The following is a 23,663-nucleotide window of genomic DNA, read 5'->3' as shown; positions in this document are numbered from 1 at the left end:
CTGGGTGTTGACACCCACCCATAACATTAGCCACCCTGGGTGTTGACACCCACCACGTGGACAGGAGACTGACAGTCACAGGGACATAGGAAGAATGTCATTTAACAGGAAAATTAGGAAAATCATTCACGTATGAAACAAGGTTCCTACTAGAGCCGAGGCCAATGGCCTTAAAGGATACGTTAAGGAAATAAAAACCTCACCACTTTTTTGAAAGTATAGTCATCATGGGAGATATGATAACGGCATACAAGATCCTAGGAGCCATTGGTATATGAGACACACAAACAATGTGCGTCACTGGATAATAGAGACCAGTTACAAACATAAATAATCTGCCATAATAAAGTTCAATTTAAGAAATTAAAATGAAGAGAACAGACTTTCAATATAGATAATTAAGACGACTTAATATACAGCTTTATAATCAATATGACCAGACAGCATAACACATAAAGGCGGAGCTTAGGAGCTGACGCCTGACCCCAGGGAAGCACATGTAGGTCAGTACTCACTTGTAATAGAAGAGGCTCACAGGAGGTATTAATGACGTCACGGATCTGGGCATAGGTCCAGTGGGAGAGGTCAAGGGCACTCTCTGCCCCTCCTGACCCCGCCCCCCCGAGGTCACCCGCACACCTGTCATGTGGACACATATCTCAATATATTTTTTGTGAGAGAATTATTGTTTAATGTAATGTAAAAAAAAAATAGTGATGCAGAAGATGCAGTCTGCTCAACCTTCTCTTTCTTGCTTAATCTTTGTCTCCTGGTCGTAGAAGTCTATTAAGCCTGTGAGGCAAGATTTACCCTCCCTGAACCCATGTTGATGGGTTGTCACGAAGTCTCTTCTCTCCAAATGTGTTACTAGGCTTTTTCTCGCATCGCAATCTTCTCCATCACCTTGCATGATATACAAGTTAAGGACATTGGCCTGTTGTTCAGTGCCTCTTGTCTGTCGCCCTTTTTGTATATTAGGACCTCATTCGCCGTCTTCTATATTTCTGGTAGGTCTCCCGTCTCCAGTGACCTACTAAACACTATGGAGAGTGGCAAGCAAAGTGCCTCTGCACATTCTTATAGTACCCATACCTTGAGGTTACGATGAGGTGTTTTTGGGGCTTAGCGTCTCCGCAGCCCGGCCGTCGACCAAGTCTCCTATGGCGAGATTCCATCTGGACTAACAGCCTTTCTCACGTCCAGATCCAACAGATGCCTCTGTACCTCATCTCTGGTAATTTCGAACCCTTCCAAGGCCTACGGATTTACTGCCACCTATCCTAGCTCAAGGACTTCATCTTGTTCTGTTAGGAAGACCTCCTGGTTTCTCTTGTTGAGTTCTTCACACACCTCTTTATCATTCTCTGTGTACTTGTCCTCACTCATTTTAAGTTTCATCACCTGTTCCTTCACTGTTGTTTTCCTCCTGATATGGCTGTGGAGCAGCTTTGGTTCGGTCTTGGTTTTATTTGCTATATCATTTTCATACTGCCTCTCTGCTTCTCTTCTCACACTGACATAATCATTCCTGGCTCTCTGGCATATCTCTGCTTTTTGCTATTCTGTTAATTCTGAATATCTCCTTCTTAAAAGGAGATATCTCCTGCCTTAAAAGGCAGGGAGAATTCTGAATTCTCCCTGCCTTTTTGTTCCTTTCCTTTGCTTCCATACATGCCCTATTAAACCACGGAATCTTCTGTTGCTTCTCATTTTTTTTGTGGGAGGGGGGGGGGGAAGACCGGGATAAACCTGTTTACTGCCTCATAATTTCCTCATAATTTCCCTTTCGATACACCAGCCCCTTGTTTTCTAGTTCTTTTGGGGAGAATATTACTCCTAGTTCTACCAGGTACTCAAATATAAGTACACTGTGATTACTCATTCCCAAGGGGGCTTCCAGCTTAACTTCCCTTATATCCGACTCATTCATGGTGAATATCAGATCAAGCATAGCTGGTTCATCTTCCCCTCTCATTCTTGTCCGTCCCTTGATGTGGTCCCTTGATGTGTTGGATTTAGAAAGTTTCTTGTTGCCACGTCCAGCAGCTTAGCTCTCCATGTTTCTGGTCCTCCATGTGGGTGTATTCACATAGTTGTACTCACCTAGTAGTGCTTGCGGGGGTTGAGCTCTGGCTCTTTGGTCCTGCCTCTCAACTGGTGTACAGGTTCCTGAGCCTACTTGTCTTTATCATCACTACATTTGAAACTGTGTATGGAGTCAGCCTCCACCACATCACTGCCTAATGCATTCCATCCGTTAACTACTCTGACACTGAAAAAGTTCTTTCTAATGTCCCTGTGGCTCATTTGGGTACTTATTCTCCACCTGTGTCCCGTTGTTCGCGTACCACCCGTGTTAAATAGTTTATCCTTATCTATCCTGTAAATTCCTCTGAGAATTTTGTAGGTAGTGATCATGTCTCCCCTTACTCTTCTGTCTTCCAGTGTCGTGAGGTGCATTTCCCGCAGCCTTTCCTCGTAACTCATGCCTCTTAGTTCTGGGACTAGTCTAGTGGCATACCTCGGAACATTTTCCAGCTTCATCTTAAACTTGACAAGGTACGGGCTCCATGCAGGGGCCGCATACTCCAGGATTGGTCTTACATATGTGGTATACAAGGTTCTGAATGATTCCTTAAACAGGTTCCTGAAGGCGGTTCAGATGTTAGCAGCCTCGCGTATGCCGCTGATGTAATTCTTTTTATGTGGGCTTCAGGAGACAGGTTTTGACTGATATCACCTCCTAGATCTTTCTCTCTGTCCGCTTCATTAAGTACTTCATCTCCTGTTCTGCATCCTGTGTCTGCCCTCCTGTTTCTACTGCCTAGTTTCATTACCGTACATTTACTCGGGTTGACCTTTAGTAGCCATTTGTTGGACCATTCATTCAGTCTGTCTAGGTCATCTTGTAGCCTCCTACTATCTTCCTCTGTTTTAATCCTCCTCATAATTTTTGAAACATCAGCAAACAATGAAAGGAACGATTCTATACCCTTTGGGAGATCATTTACATATATCAGAAACAGTACAGGTCCAAGGACTGAACCCTGCGGGACTCCACTGGTGACGCCTCGCCAATCTGAGCCCTCACCACTCACAGTGACTCACTGTCTTCTGTTACTTAGGTACTCCCTTATCCAAAGGAGTATCTTCCCTTTCACAACTGCCTGCAGCTCCAACTTTTGCATTAGCCTCTTGTGTGGTACTGTCAAAGACTTTCTGGTAATTAAAAATATGAAGTCTGCCAACCCCTCTCTTTCTTGCCTGATTTTTGTTGCCTGGTCGTAGAATTCAATTAATCCTGTGAGGCAAGACTTGACATTCCTGAACCCATGTTGATGCTGTGTTACAAAGTTCTTTCGCTCCAGATGTTCCATAAGTTTTTTCGCACAATCTTCTCCATCAGCTTGCATAGTATGCAGGTTAGGGACCTGTAGTTCAGTGCCTCCTGTCTATCCCCCCTTCTTGTATATCGGGTCTACATTGGTCGTCTTCCAAATTTTTGGCAGTTCCCCTGTTACCAGTGATTTGTTATATGGTATGGAGAGTGGCAGGCACAGTGCTTCTGTTCCTTCCTTTAGTATCCAAGGAGAGATTCCATTTATCCTTTGTCGCATCCAACTCTAGCAAGAGTTCCTTACATCCCTCTGGTAATCTCAAACTCTCCTAATGGTTCCTGGTTAACTATTCCCTATCTTGAACAAAGTTATTCCCTCTCTTATCTCTGGAACTTCCCCTTGCTCTAACGTGAAGACCTCCTGGAATTTCTCATTCAGTTCTTCGAACACTTCCTTGTCGTTTGTAATGAATCTGTCTGTCCCTTTCCTAAATTTCATTACCTGTTCCTTTACTATTGTTTCATCCTGATGTGGCTATGCAGCAATTTAGGTTGAGTCTTAGCCTTGCTTGTGATCTCATTTTCGTATTGTCTTTCTGCCTCTCTTCTCATCCAGACATATTCATTCCTAGCATTCTGGTATATCTTTCTCTGCTCTCAAGGGTCCTGTTATTCCTATAGTTTCTCCATGCCCTTTTACGTTGCTGCTTAGCTAGCCTACATCTCTGATTAAACCATGGGTTTCTAATCTGCATTTCGTTGTCTTCCTTTTGGATCGGGACAAACTTGTCTGCTGCTTCCTTACACTTCTGCGTGATGTAGTCCATCATGTTTTGGTCCGTCTTTCCCCTGAGCTCTGTTTCCCATGTTATATCTATTAAGACTTTCCTTATCTCCTCATAGTTTCCCTTTCGGAATACCAGCCTTTAGTTTTCAGTTCCCCTCCTCGAATTCTTTAACCCTTCTTCAACCAGATACTCAAACGTCAGTACACTGTGGTCGCTCATTCCTACTGGAGCCTCGAAACCGATTTCCTTTATGTCTTAGTCGTTCAGAGTGTGTATTCACCTAGTTGTATTCACCTAGTTGTGCTCTGCTCTTCCGGCCCGCCACCTATCACTCAATCAACTGTTACTAACTACTAAAATTTCCCCCCCCCCCCCACACACACACACGCACACATACACACACTCAAGTGTAATAGTCAAAATATTGGAAAAAATAGTTAAAACTAAATGGGTAGAACACCTGGAGAGAAATGATATAATATCAGTCAGACAGTATGGTTTTCGATCTGGAACATCCTGTGTATCGAATTTACTCAGTTTCTATGATCGAGCAACAGAGATATTACAGGAAAGAGATGGTTGGGTTGACTGCATCTATCTGGACCTCAAAAAGGCTTTCGACAGAGTTCCACATAATTGGTTGTTCTGGAAACTGGAAAATATTGGAGGGGTGACAGGTAAGCTTCTGAAATGGATGAAAAATTTTCTGACTGATTGAAAAATGAGGGCAGTGACCAGAGGCAATGTATCGGACTGGAGAAATGTCGCAAGTGGAGTACCACAGGGTTCAGTTCTTGCACCAGTGATGTTTATTGTCTACATAAATGATCTACCAGTTGGTATACAGAATTATATGAACATGTTTGCTGATGATGCTAAGATAATAGGAAAGATAAGAAACTTAGATGATTGTCATGCCCTTCAAGATGACCTGGACAAAATAAGTATATGGAGCACCACTTGGCAAATGGAATTTAATGTTAATAAATGCCATGTTATGGAATGTGGAATAGGAGAACATGGACCTCACACAACCTATATATTATGTAAGAAATCTTTAAAGAATTCTGATAAAGAAAGAGATCTAGGGGTGGTTCTAGATAGAAAACTGTTACCTGAGGACCACATAAAGAATATTGTGCGAGGAGCCTATGCCACGCTTTCTAACTTCAGAATTGCACATAAATACATGGATGGCGATATACTAAAGAAATTGTTCATGACTTTTGTTAGGCCAAAGCTAGAATATGCAGCTGTTGTGTGGTGCCCATATCTTAAGAAGCACATCAACAAACTGGAAAAGGTGCAAAGACATGCTACTAAGTGGCTCCCAGAACTGAAGGGCAAGAGCTACGAGGAGAGGTTAGAAGCATTAAACATGCCAAAACAAGAAGACAGAAGAAAAAGAGGTGATATGATCACTACGTACAAAATAGTAACAGGAATTGATAAAATCGACAGGGAGGATTTCCTGAGACCTGGCACTTCAAGAACAAGAGGTCATAGATTTAAACTAGCTAAACACAGATGCCGAAGAAATATAAGAAAATTCACCTTCGCAAATAGAGTGGTAGACGGTTGGAACAAGTTAAGTGAGAAGGTGGTGGAGGCCAAGACCGTCAGTAGTTTCAAAGCGTTATATGACAAAGAGTGCTGGGAAGACGGGACACCACGAGCGTAGCTCTCATCCTGTAACTACACTTAGGTAATTACACACACACACACACACACACACACACAGGAAGCAGCCTTAACAGCTGTCCAACTCCCAGGTACCTATTTTCTGATAGGTAACAGGGGCATCAGAGTGAAAGAAACTCTGCCCATTGTTCCTCGCCTGCGCCGGGAATCGAACCCGGGCCAAAGGATTAATAGTCCCAGCACGATGTCCACTCAGCTACCAGCGCTCTGTGTGTGTGTGTGTACTCACCTATTTGCACTCACCTATTTGTGTCTGCAGGATCGAGCATTGTCTCTTGGATCCCGCCTTTTGAGCCATCGGTTGTTTACTGCAATGACTCCAGTCCTATTTCCCTATCATACCTAGTTTTAAAATTATGAATAGAATTTGCTTTCACAACCTGTTCCTGAAGTGCATTCCATTTTCCCACTACTCTCACGCTTAAAGAAAACTTCCTAACATCTCTGTGACTCATCTGAGTTTCCAGCTTCCACCCATGTCCCCTCGTTCTGTTACTTTTCCGTGTGAATATTTCGCCTATGTCCACTCTGTCAATTCCCCTGAGTATTTTATACGTTCCTATCATATCCCCCCTCTCCTATCTCTGTTCTAGTGTCGTAGGGCTCAGTTTCTTCAGGCGATCTTCATACCCCCATCCCTCGTAACGCTGGGACGAGTCTCGTTGCAAACTTCTGAACCCTTTCCAGTTTCCTTATGTGTTTCTTCAGATGGGGACTCCATGATAAGACTGGCCTCACGTAGGCAGTGTAAAGCGCCCTGAATGCCTCCTTACTTAGGTTTCTGAATGATGTTCTAACTTTTGCCAGAGTAGAGTACGTTGCTGTCGTTATCCTATTTATATGTGCCTCAGGAGATAGATTAGGTGTTACGTCCACGCCCAGGTCTCTTTCTCGAATCCTTACAGATAGGTAGTTCGCCTTCATTGTGTACTGTCCCTTTGGTCTCCTATCACCTGATCCTATTTTCCATAACTTTACATTTACTCGTGTTGAACTCCAGTTGCCATTTCTCTGACCATCTCTGCAACCTGTCCAGGTCCTCTTGCAGGATCCTCCAATCCTCATCTGTCACAACTCTTCTCATTAACTTTGCGTCATCCGCGAACATCGAGAAGTAGGACTCTACGCCTGTAAACATGTCGTTAACATACATTAGAAACAGAATTGGTTTCAGCACCGATCCTTGAGGTACTCCACTCGATACTGTTCGCCTGTCCGACTTCTTGCCCCTTACCGTAACTCTCTGGCGCCTTTCTCTTAGGTAGTGCCTTATCCATTCTAGGGCCTTTCCTCCCACTCCCCGCCTGCCTCTCGAGTTTGAATAGCAGCCGTGCGGTACTGTATCAAAGGCTTTCTGGCAGTCCAGAAATATGCAATCTGCCCAACCTTCTGTGTCCTGTCTTATCCTCGTTATTTTATCATAGAATTCCAAAAGGTTTGTTAGGGAAGATTTCCCTTTCCAGAACCCATGTTGATGTTTGTTTACAAACCTAACGTTCTCCAGGTGTGCAACCAGTCTTAGCCTAATTATTCTTTCAAGTATTTTACATGGGATAATTGTCAGTGATACAGGACTATAGTTAAGTGCCTCCTCCCTATCACCTTTCTTGAAAATCAGTGCAACATTTTCCCTCTTCCAGCAATTGAGCAATTCTCCCGACATAAGTAATTCATTAAAGATCATTGCCAGAGGAACACTGAGGGCCTGCGCTGCCTCTTTTAGTATCCACGGTGCTACTGTGTCTGGTCCAACCGCTTTAGTTGCATCCAGTGTTGTCAACTGTTTCATTACCTCCTCTGTTGTCACCTCTATGTCTGATAGTTTCGCTTCTAGGGTAATCTCTTCTAACAATGAGCTGCTAAGGTTCGGTTGTGAACACTCCATATAAACTGGCATTCAGTGCCTCGCAGATTTCCTTGTCACTTTCAGTATATGCCCCCCTATGTTTTCCTTAGTCGTGTCACTTGGTCGTTCACCGACATTTTTCTTCTTATATGGCTGTGTAGTAATTTAAGTTGCTTTTTCGCTTTAATCGCAATATCGCTCTCATAATTTCTTTCCGATGCTCTTCTTATGTTAATGTAATCGTTCCTAGGTCTGTTGTATCTGATCCTGTTGTCCTCTGTTCTTTGTCTTCTGTACTTCCTCCACTCCCGCCTGCTGTTCGTTTTTGCTTCCTGACACTGTCTATTAAGCCATGGGTTATTATATTCCTTCTTATTTTTTTGCTTTACTGTTGATATAAATCTCTTTTCGGCCTCCTGGCATTTCCGTATGACCAGGTCCATCATATCTTGGACTGTTTTTCCTCTAATTTCTTCCTCCCACTGCACTTCTCCCAGATAGTCCCTTATCCTCTTGTAGTCCCCTTTCCTGTAGTCAACTCTCCTTTCCCAGACCTCTTGTCCCTTGGTCACAACTTTGAATTCTATCATGTAATCAAAGGCTATAGGTTATCTTGAGGTTATCTTGAGATGATTTCGGGGCTTTAGTGTCCCCGCGGCCCGGTCCTCGACCAGGCCTCCACCCCCAGGAAGCAGCCCGTGACAGCTGACTAACTCCCAGGTACCTATTTACTGCTAGGTAACAGGGGCATTCAGGGTGAAAGAAACTTTGCCCATTTGTTTCTGCCTCGTGCGGGAATCGAACCCGCGCCACAGAATTACGAGTCCTGCACGCTATCCACCAGGCTACGAGGCCCCTACCCAGGCTACGAGGCCCCTATAATGGATACTAGGATACAATGGTCCTGGGCTAGGATACAATGGTCACTGGCCCCCTAGAGGTATTTCATGTTCCAAATTACAAGAGTTGTTACATTCTTGTACAGCCACTAGTACGCGTAGCGTTTCGGGCAAGTCCTTAATCCTATGGTCCCTGGAATACGATCCCCTGCCGCGAAGAATCGTTTTTTCATCCAAGTACACATTTTACTGTTGCGTTAAACAGAGGCTACAGTTAAGGATTTGCGCCCAGTAAATCCTCCCCGGCCAGGATACGAACCCATGACATAGCGCTCGCGGAACGCCAGGCGAGTGTCTTACCACTACACCACGGAGACTGCAATGATTGCAGTCTTTCTTTCTTGTGTCTCTTTCCCTTGTGTCTTCCTTAACATGTTGTGTTAGGAGATTCCTGTCTATAACATCTACTAACTTTCCTTCCCACGTTTCGTCCCCTCCATGGGGATTCCTTGATTCCCAATTTATCTCTCCATGATTTAGGTCCACCATGACCAGCAGTTTCGCTCTTATTCTGTGAGCCAATGTTGCTGCCTTCTGAAGTTCATTTATGCATGCCTTGTTGTTGTCATCATACTCCTGCCTGGGTCTTCTACTGTTTGGTGGGGGATTGTAGATTACTAAGATCACAATCTTCTTCACATCTGCTGTCAGAGTTCCATGTATGGAGCTTGTGCTCTCATTGGTGCCCCGATTTCTCAGGTCTTCAAACTTCCATTTCCGCTATATTAGGAGTACCACTCCCCCTCCCTGTCTCTGTGTCCTCTCTTTTCGTATCACCTGGTACCCCTCTAGAAAGATTGCTTCTGAGATCATGCCATTTATTTTAGTTTCCACTATTGCAACTATGTCAGGATCTACCTCACTAACTCTTTCTTTTATCTCTTCTGCTTTATTAGATACCTCATCACCATTGGTGTACCAAACCTTGAGACTCTTTTTGGAAACTCTGGTACCAGAATGCACCATTTCTCTGGGATCTGGGGGGATCTGGGGGGTGTCTGGGGGGGTGAATGGGGGCTGGGGGATCCAGGGGGGTGTCTAGTGGGTGAATGGGGTCTGGATGGGGTGCGTGGTGGGCGAATGGGGTCTGAGTATCTAGGAAGGTAGGTAGGAAGGTCTGGGGGTAGTAAGGCCTGGGTAGGTAGGTCTGGAGTAGGAAGGGCACGCTTGGTCTGAAAATTAGGGAAGGTCTGAGAGGCAAAAGGGGGGATTGAGAGGTAGCATGAGGCTGAGAGTCAGATAGAGGTTGAGAGATCAGGGGGGGAGGGGAGAAGGATAGAGAGGTGGGGTGGGGGGAAAGAGGAGAGAATGGAGCATGGATAGTGAGTGTGGGAGAGAGGCTTTATTAATCATGGGGAACTCAGAAGTAGATGTGGGCATTGGGGCAGAATGGGGGAAGAGGGAAATGAAGGAAGAGGTGGTGGGGGCGGTCCCCCATCCCCCACGGGGGAATCCATGTGACCCCCTCTCAAGGGGAAGGGGTCACATGGAAGAAGGGGGGGCAGAGGAGGGGTGAGGGGTGGCCGGGGTTTGGGGGTTGAGGGGATGAGGGGGTCCTTGGAATGTGGGATGAAGCAGATGGGTTTGAATGCAATAGGGTCAGAGGGGACAGGGGAGTTGTTGGGGAGATAAGCAGGGGCGAGGGATGGGACGGCTAATTTGGGGAGGGTGTGACCTGGGAAGCAGGTGTGGGTTGGTTAGCAGTTAACACGGGTCGGGTGGGTAACTACGCTTGAATGGGAAGAGTTGTGTCGTGTAGGTCGGCTCGCTCTCTGGGCTATCTTTTCATCTTTTGTCATGTATCTGTCAATATACAAGTTGTAATAGTTTTCGCTACCTCTGAGTAAATGTTTGTGTTGCAGTATGTAATCCACTGCCTCTTCGTTAGTGAACTGTACCAGGACAGGTCGTTTCTTGGTACAGTTGTAAGGCCCAATGCGGTGGATTTCCACCTCATTCCCTGCCATCTTGGCTCTAATATATCTCAAGATCCCCTGTAACTCAAAATCTTATATCTCCATCCTTTCCTGCCTCGTTGATGCCTTGGCTTCAAGTAATCCATGTAGTATGACTCTGTGTGTGTGTGTGTGTGTGTGTGTGTGTGTGTGTGTGTGTGTGTGTGTGTGTGTGTGTGTGTGTGTGTGTGTGTGTGTGTGTGTACTCACCTAGTTGTGATTGCGAGGGTTGAGCTCTGGCTCTTTGGTCCCGCCTCTCAACTGTCAATCATCAGGTGTACAGGTTCCTGAGCCTATACACCTGTTGATTGACAGATGAGAGGTGGGACCAAAGAGCCAGAGCTCAACCCCCGCAAGCACAACTAGGTGAGTACAACTAGGTGAGTACACACACACACACACAGTCATTCTACATGGATTACTCGAAGTCAAGGCATCATCGACACTAATATGTGTGTGTGTGTGTGTGTGTGTGTGTGTGTGTGTGTGTGTGTGTGTGTGTGTGTGTGTGTGTGTGTGTGTGTGTGTGTGTGTGTGTGTGTGTGTGTGTGTTTCAAAGACATGACAATATTTTGCTTAAACCGATATTAATAAAAAGGAACAAAACTCATTCATCTATATAACCACCAGACAACACTAATATTTTAAATATGTGACCATATATGGTTTCATGTTTGGCCATAAATAAATGTAATAATAATAATAATAATAATAATAATAATAATAATAATAATAATAATAATAATAATAATAATAATAATAATAATAATAATGTTAAAGCACTTGAAACCTGTCAGTGTGGGAAGTGAGGACTTGACTGTTGTTGAAGTCTTGAATGGTCACCCCAGCCAGCATCAGGGCCAGTTTCAGGTCCTTTTCCTCCTGTTGTTGTCTTCTGTGCTCCTCCTGCCTCTGCTCTGCCTCCTGCTGCTGCTGCTGCTCCTGCTGCCTCTGCTTCTCCTGCTGTATTTTCGACCTCTCCTGCTGCTGCTGCTGTTCTATCCACTCAAATTCCTCGCCCTGGGGAAGTGAGCGCCGGTCAAGCAAAGAGCTAACTATCAGAAGATGAAATGCTCAGCGGAAAACCTCGCAGGCAAAGAGGTTGGAAGATCAGATGAGACGATAAATGATGCTGGAAGAGACGAGAGATGATGCTGGAAGTGACGAGAGATGATGCTGGAAGACGAGAGATGCTGGAAGTGATCAGAGATGATGCTGGATGAGACGAGAGATGATGCTGGAAGACGAGAGATGCTGGAAGAGATGAGAGATGATGCTGGATGAGACGAGAGATGATGCTGGAAGACGAGAGATGCTGGAAGGGATGAGAGATGATGCTGGAAGTGATGAGAGATGATGCTGGATGAGACGAGAGATGATGTTGGAAGTGATGACAGATGCAGCTGAATGAGACGAGGGATGATGCTGGAAGTGACGAGAGATGATGCTGGAAGACGAGTGATCATGGAAGAGATGAGAGATGATGCTGGATGAGACGAGAGATGATGCTGGAAGACGATAGATGCTGGAAGAGATGAGAGATGATGCTGGAAGTGATGAGAGATGTTGCTGGAAGTGATGAGAGATGATGCTGGAAGTGACGAGAGATGATGCTGGAAGTGATGACAGATGCCGCTGAATGAGACGAGGGATGATGCTGGGCAAGAGAGAAATATTTTGCAGGGAGATAGAGGGAGAGAAGAGAGAAACGCCATATGACGCTGCTATACAAGTATATGAGAGACGAGAGACAATGCTATTAGCGATATGCAAAAGTGAGAGAAACCAGAAATTATTCTTAGAGAGACGGGGAAAAAATTGCAAGAGAAGATGCTTTTAGACAAGTAGGTGATATAGAGGTGAGAGATCACCCCCATAGAGATGGGTGGGTGAGGAAGATGAGAAATGATGCTGTTAATATTGAGGTGAGGTACCGCGAGAGTCGTGATCGGAGAGGGAGAGGGAGAGAGAGGAGTAGAGGGGCACCAACCCACCTTCAGTAGAGGTGTGAGGTGATGGGCCGTACAGGTAGCTCTGGCAGGCACCTCACAGGTCCTGCACCACATGTCCACCAGACACCCTACTAACGGCGGCGCTGAAGGCTGGACACTCACAGAGTTCTCCTCCACACCTGCAGGGGGCAGACCGCCCGCCCCCCTGCCCCCCACCGCTGAAGGAGGCACAGCAGAAGTGTGACAGAGCACTTCACTACCGCAGGAAGGTGACGTGTCGAAGAGATTGGGGTATAACCGCCCTGGAGCGTGTGTAAGTTGACCAGGTTGTGATGGTTTTTGTGGGGCAGGGTTCTTGGGGCTGCGGAGGATCACCAGTCTGGTGTGGTAGCGTGGGGGCTGAGTGGGGGGACACGGCGGTGGTGTGGGTGGTGGTGGGGGCGGCTTCTTACGTATTTGTTGAAATTCTTCCTTTCTTAGTTGCCTCAGTCGCTCCTTCTGTTGCACCCTATGCTGCCTGATCAGCTCCTTCTGCCGCTGCTTCTGCTGCCTGTATTCCTCCTTCTGCTGCCTGTGTTCCTGCTTCTGCTGTCTGTGTTCCTCCTTCTGCTGTCTGTGTTCCTCCTTCCGCAGAAGTTTCTGCTGCCTCTGCTCGTGCTTCTGCTGTTGATGGGTAAGTGGTCCTGGGGTAAGTGGTTCTGGGGTAAGTGGTCCTGGGGTAAGTGGGGGTTGAGGTAGCGGCCGCTGCGTCTCGCCCTTGTGGACCGCCTTCAGCCTCACCAGGTCTCTGAGGTGAGCCAGCACGTACCTGTATGACCAGCCAGAGTATATGATAACAATATAAGAATAAAGGCAACTGCAGAAGGCTTATTGGCCCATACGAGGCAGCTACTATTTACAACCAATCAATAAGTCAGGTGCTGTCACAGTGAGAGGTTGTGTTAGCTGGAGCTCTGGAGTAACATTATTATTGCAATAATGGAAGGATTAGTTAATGATTTGGTGAGTTTGGTTGGAGCTCTGAGAGCAGAGATGGATTCCCTGCGGGAGGAGGTACGACGGCTGAGACTTCGAGAGGAAACGAAGGAGGAGACCAGTGTTGACGAGACCTCATCGTGGAGAGTAGTGAAAGACAGGGGTCTTAAGAAGACCTTGACAAGGCCGCCTACAGACGCCCTAAGGACGGCAAATTCATTTGCCGTGTTGGAGGACGAGTGCTGTAGTGCGCCTGCAGCGAGAAAATCAGCGAGGAACGGCAGAGCTCAGGCCCCTCAGGCTGCTCAGAAAGTTAGGGCGGTACCGAAGCGAATTTTGGTTGTGGGAGATTCCCAGGTGAGGTATTTAGACAGAACGTTTTGTGCCAGAGATAGGGGGAACAGATTAAGGGTTTGCTATCCGGGAGATGGAATTGGTGATATTGTTGAAAACATGAATGATATTATGACGGGAAATGGGAACAAACCCATTATTTGTATTAGTGCAGGGGGTAATGATGTTGGGCGAGTTAGGAGTGAGGAACTAATACAGAGATTCAGGACAGCCATTGAATTAGTTAGGAGCAAGGAAGGAATCCCGATCATATGTGGCATTCTTCCAAGAAAGGGAGTGGGAAATGAATGGATGTCGAGGGCACTTGGTGTCAATTGCCGGCTGGAAAAATATTGCAAATCAAATGCAATATCTTTCATAGACAACTGGGAACGCTTCTATGGAAGAAATGAAATGTATGCTCGTGATGGGGTGCATCTATCGAGGACTGGGGTTGTTGCTGTTGTGAACTCGTTGGAACCAGTGGTTAGAGGTGTTTGTTTGGGTTTAAACTGTTAGTAGATAGTGGTATGGGAATTGATTTGGAGGAAGGAGGTAATAAAAGTATGTGTTCGTGGGAGAAAAGAATTGGCAAAATGATCAGGGGAAAGAAAAGGGCCTCAAAATAACAATTCACTTAGGATATATTACACTAACAGTAGAAGTCTAAGAAATAAAATTAATGAATTAAATGCTCTTGTCTGCACATAAAAAATAGATATTATTGCACTTACCGAAACGTGGATGAATGTAGAAAATAGAGAACTATTAGCTGAATATCAGATAAATGGATTTAAACTATTTCACACAGATAGATATATTAGACGAGGAGGGGGAGTAGCCATATATGTTAGGGACAATTTGAAATGTAGTCTCAAAGAGGGAATCAAAACTGAGCCACACACAAAAACTATTTGGATAGAATTAAACGAAAAAGCAAATAATATTATAATAGGAGTTATATATAGGCCACCAAATTTAGACAGAATGGAAGCAAAGCATCTATGGAATGAAATATCTAGAGCATCTAGATCTAACAGTATTTATGTCATGGGTGACTTTAATTTTAGTGGAATAAACTGGGTGAACAAAACAGGGAATAGTGAAGCAGAAGATTTTCTAGAATTAATTGACGATTGCTTTCTTACGCAACACATTAAGGAACCAACGCGGGAAAATAATATTTTAGATTTAGTGTTAACTAACAGGGAAACACAAATTAATGACATCGAAATAGGGAGTGAGCTAGGGAACAGTGATCACAAAGTAATCAGATTTAGCATAGAATGGAATAGACCTGTAGGAGAAAATTCTGTTAAAGTGCCAGATTTTCGAAAAGCTGATTTTAATAGCCTAAGAAATGTTTTGGGTCAAATAGATTGGAAAGTCTTGGGTATGGGGTATGGGAACCCAGCGACAGGTGACATAAAAGGGGATTTCGATGTGGATTTAATATATAACTTATTTAAGAATATTCTAAACAAAGCACAGGAACGTAGTATACCATACAAATTGAATAGATCGAATACTAATGACCCAAAGTGGATAACAAATATTTAAAGAACCTTATAGGTAAAAAGAGAGCTTGGTACAAAAGGATTAAGAATGGGGAAGTCAGGTTAGAACAGGAATTCATACAACTGGTTAGAATTGTTAAAAAAGAGATTAGGAAAGCAAAAAGAAACTATGAAGTTCGCATAGCAGAGCAAGCAAAGTCAAATCCTAAAGGGTTTTTTCAGTTATATCGAACTAAGACTAGGGAAAGGATAGGTCCATTAAAATCTGAGACAGGTCAAATAACGGATAATGACAAAGAGATGAGTAGTATTTTTAACAAATATTTTATATCTGTATTTACTAAAGAAGAACTTAACAATATGCCTTCAGCCGAACAAGTCTATGTGGGTGGGGACGAGGACAGGTTGACGTGTTTAGCAGTTACCAGGGAGGATGTTCTTAAACAAATAGTAAAACTCAAACCAAGCAAATCCCCAGGGCCAGATGAAGTGTTTGCCAGGGTGCTTAAAGAATGCAAAGAGGAGCTTTCCGAGCCACTGTCTACCATATTTAATAAATCAATAGAGTCAGGCAGAGTGCCAGAGTCATGGAAGGTAGCTAATGTGGTACCAATTTTTAAGAAAGGAGATAGATCACTTGCGTCAAACTATCGGCCAATTAGCCTAACGTCTATTGTGGGAAAGTTACTCGAATCAATAATTGCAAATACAATTCGTCTCCATCTTGAAAAACATAAATTAATAAATGAGTTGCAACATGGTTTTACAAATGGCCGTTCATGTTTAACAAATTTGCTAACTTTTTATTCCAGCATAGTTGAGGCAGTTGATAGTGGTAAGGATTGTAATGTTGTGTACCTTGACTTTAGCAAAGCTTTTGATACAGTGCCACATGAAAGACTAATTAAAAAAATAGAAGCTCATGGTATTGGGGGTGCTATATTAACTTGGATTAGGGCATGGCTATTCCAAAGGAAACAGAGAGTTAGTATAAATGGGGTTAAGTCAGAGTGGGATAATGTTGTTAGTGGAGTACCTCAGGGCTCTGTCCTGGGACCTCTGTTGTTTATAATATATATAAATGATTTAGATTCAGGTTTGAGTAGCAACATTTGCAAATTTGCCGATGATACGAAAATCGGTAGGGAAATTAATTCGGAGGAGGACTCACTATCACTTCAAGTTGATCTAGATAGGGTTTTGAAATGGTCAAAGGATTGGCAGATGCAGTTTAATGCTGATAAATGTAAAGTTCTGAGGCTAGGTAATGATGATGGAGTTACAAGATACGAGCTAGATGGTGTTGAGATTGCGAAGTCGGATTGCGAAAGGGATCTGGGAGTTATGATTAGTAAGAATTTAAAACAAAAGGATCAATGCATAAATGTTCGTAATAAGGCAAATCGGACACTTGGATTTATTAATCGCAGCGTTAGTAACAAGACACCTGGTGTGGTTCTCAAGCTATATCTTGCTCTAGTTAGGCCCCCTTTAGATTATGCAGTTCAGTTTTGGTCGCCATATTATAGAATGGATATAAATTCACTTGAACGTGTCCAGCGTAGGATGACCAAGTTAATTCCCCAAATTAGAAATCTTTCATATGAAGAAAGATTAACAAAGCTTAAGTTGCATTCACTGGAAAGGCGAAGAGTTAGGGGTGACATGATAGAGGTTTACAAGTGGGTGAATGGACATAACAAAGGGGATATTAATAGGGTATTAAAAGTATCAACACAAGACAAAACACGAAACAATGGGTATAAATTGGATAAGTTTAGATTTAGGAAAGATTTGGGTAAATACTGGTTCAGTAACAGGGTTGTTGATTTGTGGAACCAATTACCGCGTAAGGTGCTGGAGGTGGGGTCCCTCGATTGTTTCAAGCGCGGGTTGGACAAGTATATGAGTGGGATTGGGTGGTTATAAATAGGAGCTGCCTCGTATGGGTCAATAGGCCTTCTGTAGTTGCCTTTGTTCTTATGTTCTTATGTAATACTTTTAATACCCTATTAATATCGCCTTTGTTATGACCATTCATCCACTTGTGCACCTCTATCATATCACCCATAATTCTTCGCCTTTATAAAGAATGTAATTTAAGCTTTTTCAATCTTACTTCATATGACAGGTTTCTAATTTGCGGGATTAACTTTGTCATCCTACCCTGGAAGCGTTCTAGTGAATTTATATTTATTCTATAGTACGGCGACCAAAACTGAACTGCATAATCTAAATGGGGCCTAACCAGAGCAAGATATAGCTAAAAAACAACACCAGTGTCTTGTTACTAACGCTTCGATTAATAAATACCAGTGTCCTATTTGCCTTATTACGAACATTTTTTTTATTGAGTTTTTGGTTTTAAATTCTTATTGTTCATAACTCCCAGATCAGTTTCACAATCTGACTTCGCAATCTCAACACCATCTAGCTCGTATCTTGTAACTCTGTCATCATTACGTTACATGGATGAATGTAGAAAATAGAGAACTATTAGCTGAATATCAAATAAATGAATTTAAACTATTTCACACAGACAGATATATTAGATGAGGGGGAGTAGCCATATATGTTAGGGAAAATCTGAAACGTAGTCTCAAAGAGGAAATCAAAACAAAGCCACACAGAGAAACTATTTGGCTAGAGTTAAACGAAAAAGAAAATAATTTTATAATATGAGTTATATACAGGCTACCAAACTTAGAATGGAAGCAAAGCATCTATGGGATGAAATATCTAGAGCATCTAGGTCTAGCAGTATTTGCGTCATGGATGACTAATTTTAGTGGAATAAACTGGTTTAACAGAACAAGAATAATGAAGCAGAAGATTTTCTAAAATTAAGTGACGATTGCTTTTTTACGCAACACATTAAAGAACCAGCGCGGGAAAATAATATTTTAGACTTAGTATTAACTAACAGGAAACACAAATTAATGACATCGAAATAGGGAGTGAGCTAGGGAACAGTGATCACAAAGAAATCAGATTTAGTATAGAATGAAATAGATTTGTAGGGGAAAATTCAGTTAAAGTGCCAGATTTTTGAAAAGCTGATTTTAATAACCTAAGAATATTTTTGGGTGAAATAGATTGGAAAGTCTTGGGCACGGGGGTGGGGCGGTCTTGGAATGAGATGGGAACCCAGCGATGGGTGATGTTGAAAGGGATTTCGATGTGGATTCAAAATAAAACTTATTTCAAAATATACTAAGCAAAGTACAAGAACGTAGTATACCATAGAAATTGAATAGATCGAATACTAATGACCCAAAATGGATAACAAACGATCAGAAGAACCTTATAGGTAAAAAGACATCGTACTACAAAAGGATAAACAATGGGAAGTCAGTTTAGAACAAGAATTCGTCCAGCTGGTTAGATATGGTAAGAAAGAGATAAGGAGGGCAAAAAGACACTATGAAGTTCGCATAGCAGGGCAAGCGAAGGCAAATCTTAAAGTTTTTTGCAGTTGTACCGAACAAAAATTAGGGAAAAGATAGCTCCATTAAAAACAGGAACAGGTCAGATAACTAATAACGACGAAGAGATGAGTGGTATTTTTAATGAATATTTTAATCTCTGTATTTACTAAAGAAGAACTTAACTCTATGCCTTCAGCCGAACAAGTCTATGTGGGTGTGAGTGGATGGTCTCTCAAGATTATCCCACAGCTGACATGAGCACAGTCCACCGATCTCATGCATAAGCCCTATCTCTGCTAACCCTGGATTGTAAATTGTCATGTTGGGTATCTCCAGGATGCCCATTTAACCAGGAATACGTTTATAATACGGAGGCCGCCGTATGTCCAGGCAAGGAATAGATACAGGGAAGTTAAGCATCCATGCCACAGGGTCAGAAAGTACATTGGCTGGTGTGAAGCGTGAGAGAGAGAGGGGACGCCAGCGAAGCAACAGATCTGACCTCTGGGGTCAGCCTCAACCAGCGCGATGGAGAATAACAACTGTGACGTGTTCATGACGTCACCTCTGCTACTGATCATGGATCGATCATTATGATTGGTTCCCGCTCTTTTGCTGAAACGCCATTGGTCAACTGTAATCCCTTGTGTGTGTCCCACGAGAACCCTGCATTCTCATGCAAGGGCATTCACGTGAGGAAGCCAGTACATAGAGGACGTGTCCTGTTCTGTCTATCGGCCAATAGACTGAATTGTTACATTCTTGTACAGCCACTAGTACGCGTAGCGTTTCGGGCACGTCCTTAATCCTATGGTCCCTGGAATACGATCCCCTGCCGCGAAGAATCGTTTTTTCATCCAAGTACACATTTTACTGTTGCGTTAAACAGAGGCTACAGTTAAGGAATACGAACCCATGACATAGCGCTCGCGGAACGCCAGGCGAGTGTCTTACCACTACACCACGGAGACTGTTATTGTTTAGAAGCCTAGTGACAAATCACCAGAGCGAAACAGACTGGTATCAGGTAACCCCTGGTGACAAATTGAGATCGTTGTGAGTGACCTAGAGTGAACTAAGGAGTGCCGCTGCCTAAGTAACCTGGATGTGACTTTACCACAGTGTACCCGCATGGTACCATATAACCTGCAGCCGCCACTGTCCAGAGCATGTAGCAGCCTCAAGCCGTCCCCGCCCTGCCTCACTGTACCACGTGACGTCACCACCTTACTCACCGCCAGTGCCACCAAGTGTGTGCGTATGTCTGTTAGACATACAGCGCGCCCTCCTGCGAGTACCCTCCGTGTCAAGTACAGTTTGTGGGAAAGCCTGTCGCCGAGCACAACCAGCTGTCAGGCCACCTACGAGTTCTTGCATAAATGTGCCTGAGTGAGTGAGTGAATAAGAGAGGTAGCCTACCTGTAAGTACAAGAACTGTGCTGATCTGAGGAATCAACCCCAGTTCTCACCTTCTCATACCTGACACAGGTTTAGGTGGAGACCAAGACACCCGACGGTGTATGCGTGTTTATCTGTGTGGTATCACATTACACTCGTCTGTGAATGTGAGCTTCACATACACCACACATTTAGTTATTGTGTGATATTATTATTGTGCATGTTATTGCCTGTCCCATTGACAGTGCCATTGTAATTTATTGCGCATCATCATTACCCGAGTATCCGGTTGGAACTCTTGTGATCCCTTTGCACACAGGCAGTTAGGTTTGCTGTGTTAATGATTGGCTGTCAATTGTGTTAAGTTAGGTGTTTCTCCACGAGTGGATCCGAATCGATTAGCCAGACGTCAAGAGTCTCGCTAATACAACCATAGCCTTTCTGACGCCAATCTAAAGTAAATCAAGCACCCTTTGTATTAGTGGTTAAGTTAGTAAATAAACTACTGTTAAGCTTTATGCGGTGTTTCCGTTGAACTACTTCTGAATACTGCCAACTATTTACTTAAGCCTTCAGCTCCAGGTGTCTTCAACACCGAGCTGCCTATATTCACTAAACTATAAATGTGATGAGGACCCTAGGAGTCCCTTAAAGTGTTAAATTATTGAAGAGATTCCAACGATCAACGTGGAGCAGGACCAGGTGAGGCTAGTCTGAGAAGAGACCCTCAAGGACTCTAACTCGACCTTGCTCCCAGGCCCTGTACAGTTGCTCTCGTATTTTCTCTGCTGATTCCGACAGTTTCGTGAAGCGTCTGCCACATGTACATTGGCGACGTACGCATTGCAGTCGGGAAAGCAAAATAGAAAACCCCCACAGTGGGTGGGGACGAGGACAGGTTGACTAGTTTAGCAGTTACCATGGAGGATGTTATTAAACAAATAGTGAAACTCAAGCGAAACAAATCCCCAGGACCAGACGAAGTGTTTGCCAATGTGCTTAAGGAATGCAATGAAGAGCTTTGCGAGCCATTATCTACTATATTTAATAAATCATTAGTCAGGCGGGTTTCCAGAGTCATGCAAGGTTGCTAATGTTGTCACCAATTTTTAAGAAATGAGATAGTTCACTTACGACAAACTATCGGCCAATTAGCCTAACGTCTATTGTGGGAATGTTACTTGAATCGATAATTGCAAATGTCATTCGTATTCATCTTGACAAACATCTATATAAATAAAAATGAAATGTTCGTTTGTTCAAAATCGCTAATCTCCAAAAGTTCTTCACCGATTGATTTGAAATTTTCACACAATGTTTCATTCGCATCTGGCCAGTTTTATATATACATACTATATAGATGTCACGTCTGTGACATCTGTACCATCAATGTTTCCGATTGCATTGACTAATTTTATTTTTATAGATTTCGATTTATTTATTTATTTATTTATTTATTTTTTTTGAGATATATACAAGAGTTGTTACATTCTTGTAGAGCCACTAGTACGCGTAGTGTTTCGGGCAGGTCCCTGGAATACGATCCCCGCCGCGAAGAATCGTTTCATTCTTCTTAAAAAAAATTATTTTTTATTGTTTTATTTTGTGTGACATTGTGTTGGAATTGAGCTGTGTTGTTTACCATACCGTTCATTTCGTAAGTATAAGTATAGATGCCACACCTGTGACAGGTAAAACTATGTTTTTCTCGACAAACAGCGCCATCTGTTGCATGTAAGAGAAACACACATGCTATACTAAATATGTTACAATTTCATTTCAATGTTCCTGATTGCATTGATAAATTGATTTTCATAGATTTTGACTTATTTTCATTTTGATTTAATTATTTTGTGTGAATTGCATGGGTATAGTTTATTTTTTTTATTTTTTCATATTTTCATTTCATTTTTTAACTTTTTTTCTTATATTTCAGTGATGGGAACATCAGATCACTTGATATTCCCAATTTTCTGATGGGAACATCAGACCATTTGGGAAGGAATGGGACGAGGGAGTGGGGAATGGTGGGGAGGACGAGGGGACGGAAGTGAGAGATGGTGGGGAGGACGAGGGGACAAGGGAGGGGGTAATGGTGGGGAAGGACGAGGGGACGGGGGAGTTTCGAATGGTGGGGACGAGAGGATGGGGGAATGGAGAATGGTGGGAAGGAAGAAGGGATAGTGGAGTGGGGAATGGTTGGGAGGACTGAGGGACAGGGAAGGTTGGACTGAAGGGACAGGGAAAGACTCACTATTTGGCATATTACGAACATTTATATAATGATTTTTTGGCTTTAAATTCCTTCTAATCATAACTCCCAGATCTCATTTACAATCTGACGTCGCAATCTCAACACCATCTAGCTCGTATCTTGTAACTCTTATCATCAATACCTAACCTCAAAACCTTACATTTGTCAGCATTAAACTGTATCTGCCAATCTTATGACCATTTCAAAACCCTATTTAGATCGTCTTGAAGTCATTGTGAGTCTTTTTCTGTGTTAATTTCCCTCCCGATTTTTGTATCATCGGCAAATTTGTAAATATTGCTGCTCAAACCTGAATCTAAATCCTTTATATATATTATGAACTAGCAGTACCCGGCCACAGCAACCTTCCCTGTCCCCCAGGCCTCCCCACCATTCCCCACTCCACCATCCCCTCTTCCTTCCCACCATGCCCCACTCCCTTGTCCCTTTATCCTCCCCACCATCCTCCATTCCTCCATTCCCTCGTCCCCACAATCCCAAACTCCCTCGTCCCCTCGTCCTTCCCCACCATTACCCCCTCCCTTGTCCCCTCGTCCTCCCCACCATCTTTCACTTCCGTTCCCTTGTCCTCCCCACCATTCCCCACTCCCTCGTCCGATGCCTTCCCAAATGGTCTGATGTTCCCATCAGAAAATTGGGATTATCAAGTGATCTGTTGTTCCCATCACTGAAATATAAGAAAAACAGTTAAAAAATGAAATGAAAATATGAAAAAAATAAAAAAATAAACTATACTCATGCAATTCACACAAAATAATTAAATCAAAATGAAAATAAGTAAAAATCTCTGAAAAATCAATTTATCAATGCAATCACAAACACTGATATGGAATTGTAACATATTTAGCATAGCATGTGTGTTTTTCTTACATGCAACAGATGACGCTGTTTGCCAAGAAAAACATAGTTTTACCTGTCACAGGTGTGGCATCTATACTTATACTTACGAAATGAATGGTATGGTAAACAACACACCTCAATTCCAACACAATGTCTCACAAAATAAAACAATAAAATATAAAATAAATCGAAATATATGAAAATAAAATTTATCAATGCAATCGGAAACATTGAAATATAATTCGTGACATAATTAGTGTAGCGTGAATGTTGCTATTATGTTCAACAGATGGCGCTGTTTTACAAAAAAAGCATGTTTATACCTGTTAGAGGGGTGGCATCAATAAAGTAAGTATATAAAATACGCGTCTATTCGAATGCAAGATTGTGTCAAAGTTTCAAATAAATCGGTGAAGAAC

The 23,663-nt window shown here is 43.1% G+C and overlaps 1 protein-coding gene across 6 annotated transcripts in view; it reads right to left on the bottom strand.

Annotated features, from left to right (window-relative positions):
- Positions 1–23,663, bottom strand: part of LOC123758604 (mediator of RNA polymerase II transcription subunit 15) — a 55,340-nt gene that overhangs the window by 9,926 nt on the left and 21,751 nt on the right. For all 6 annotated transcript variants that reach the window (XM_045743051.2, XM_045743050.2, XM_045743049.2 and 3 more), the window contains 3 exons: positions 12,521–13,286; positions 11,317–11,546; positions 516–639 (listed from right to left, as the gene is read on the bottom strand). In XM_045743051.2, coding sequence (XP_045599007.2) covers positions 516–639; positions 11,317–11,546; positions 12,521–13,286 — 1,120 coding nt within the window. The remainder of the gene's footprint in view (positions 1–515; positions 640–11,316; positions 11,547–12,520; positions 13,287–23,663) is intronic.

The sequence above is a fragment of the Procambarus clarkii genome, chromosome 31 (assembly GCF_040958095.1).
Source record: "Procambarus clarkii isolate CNS0578487 chromosome 31, FALCON_Pclarkii_2.0, whole genome shotgun sequence".
Taxonomy (NCBI): Eukaryota; Metazoa; Arthropoda; class Malacostraca; order Decapoda; family Cambaridae; genus Procambarus; species Procambarus clarkii.
This window is presented reverse-complemented; position numbering and strand designations above follow the sequence as displayed.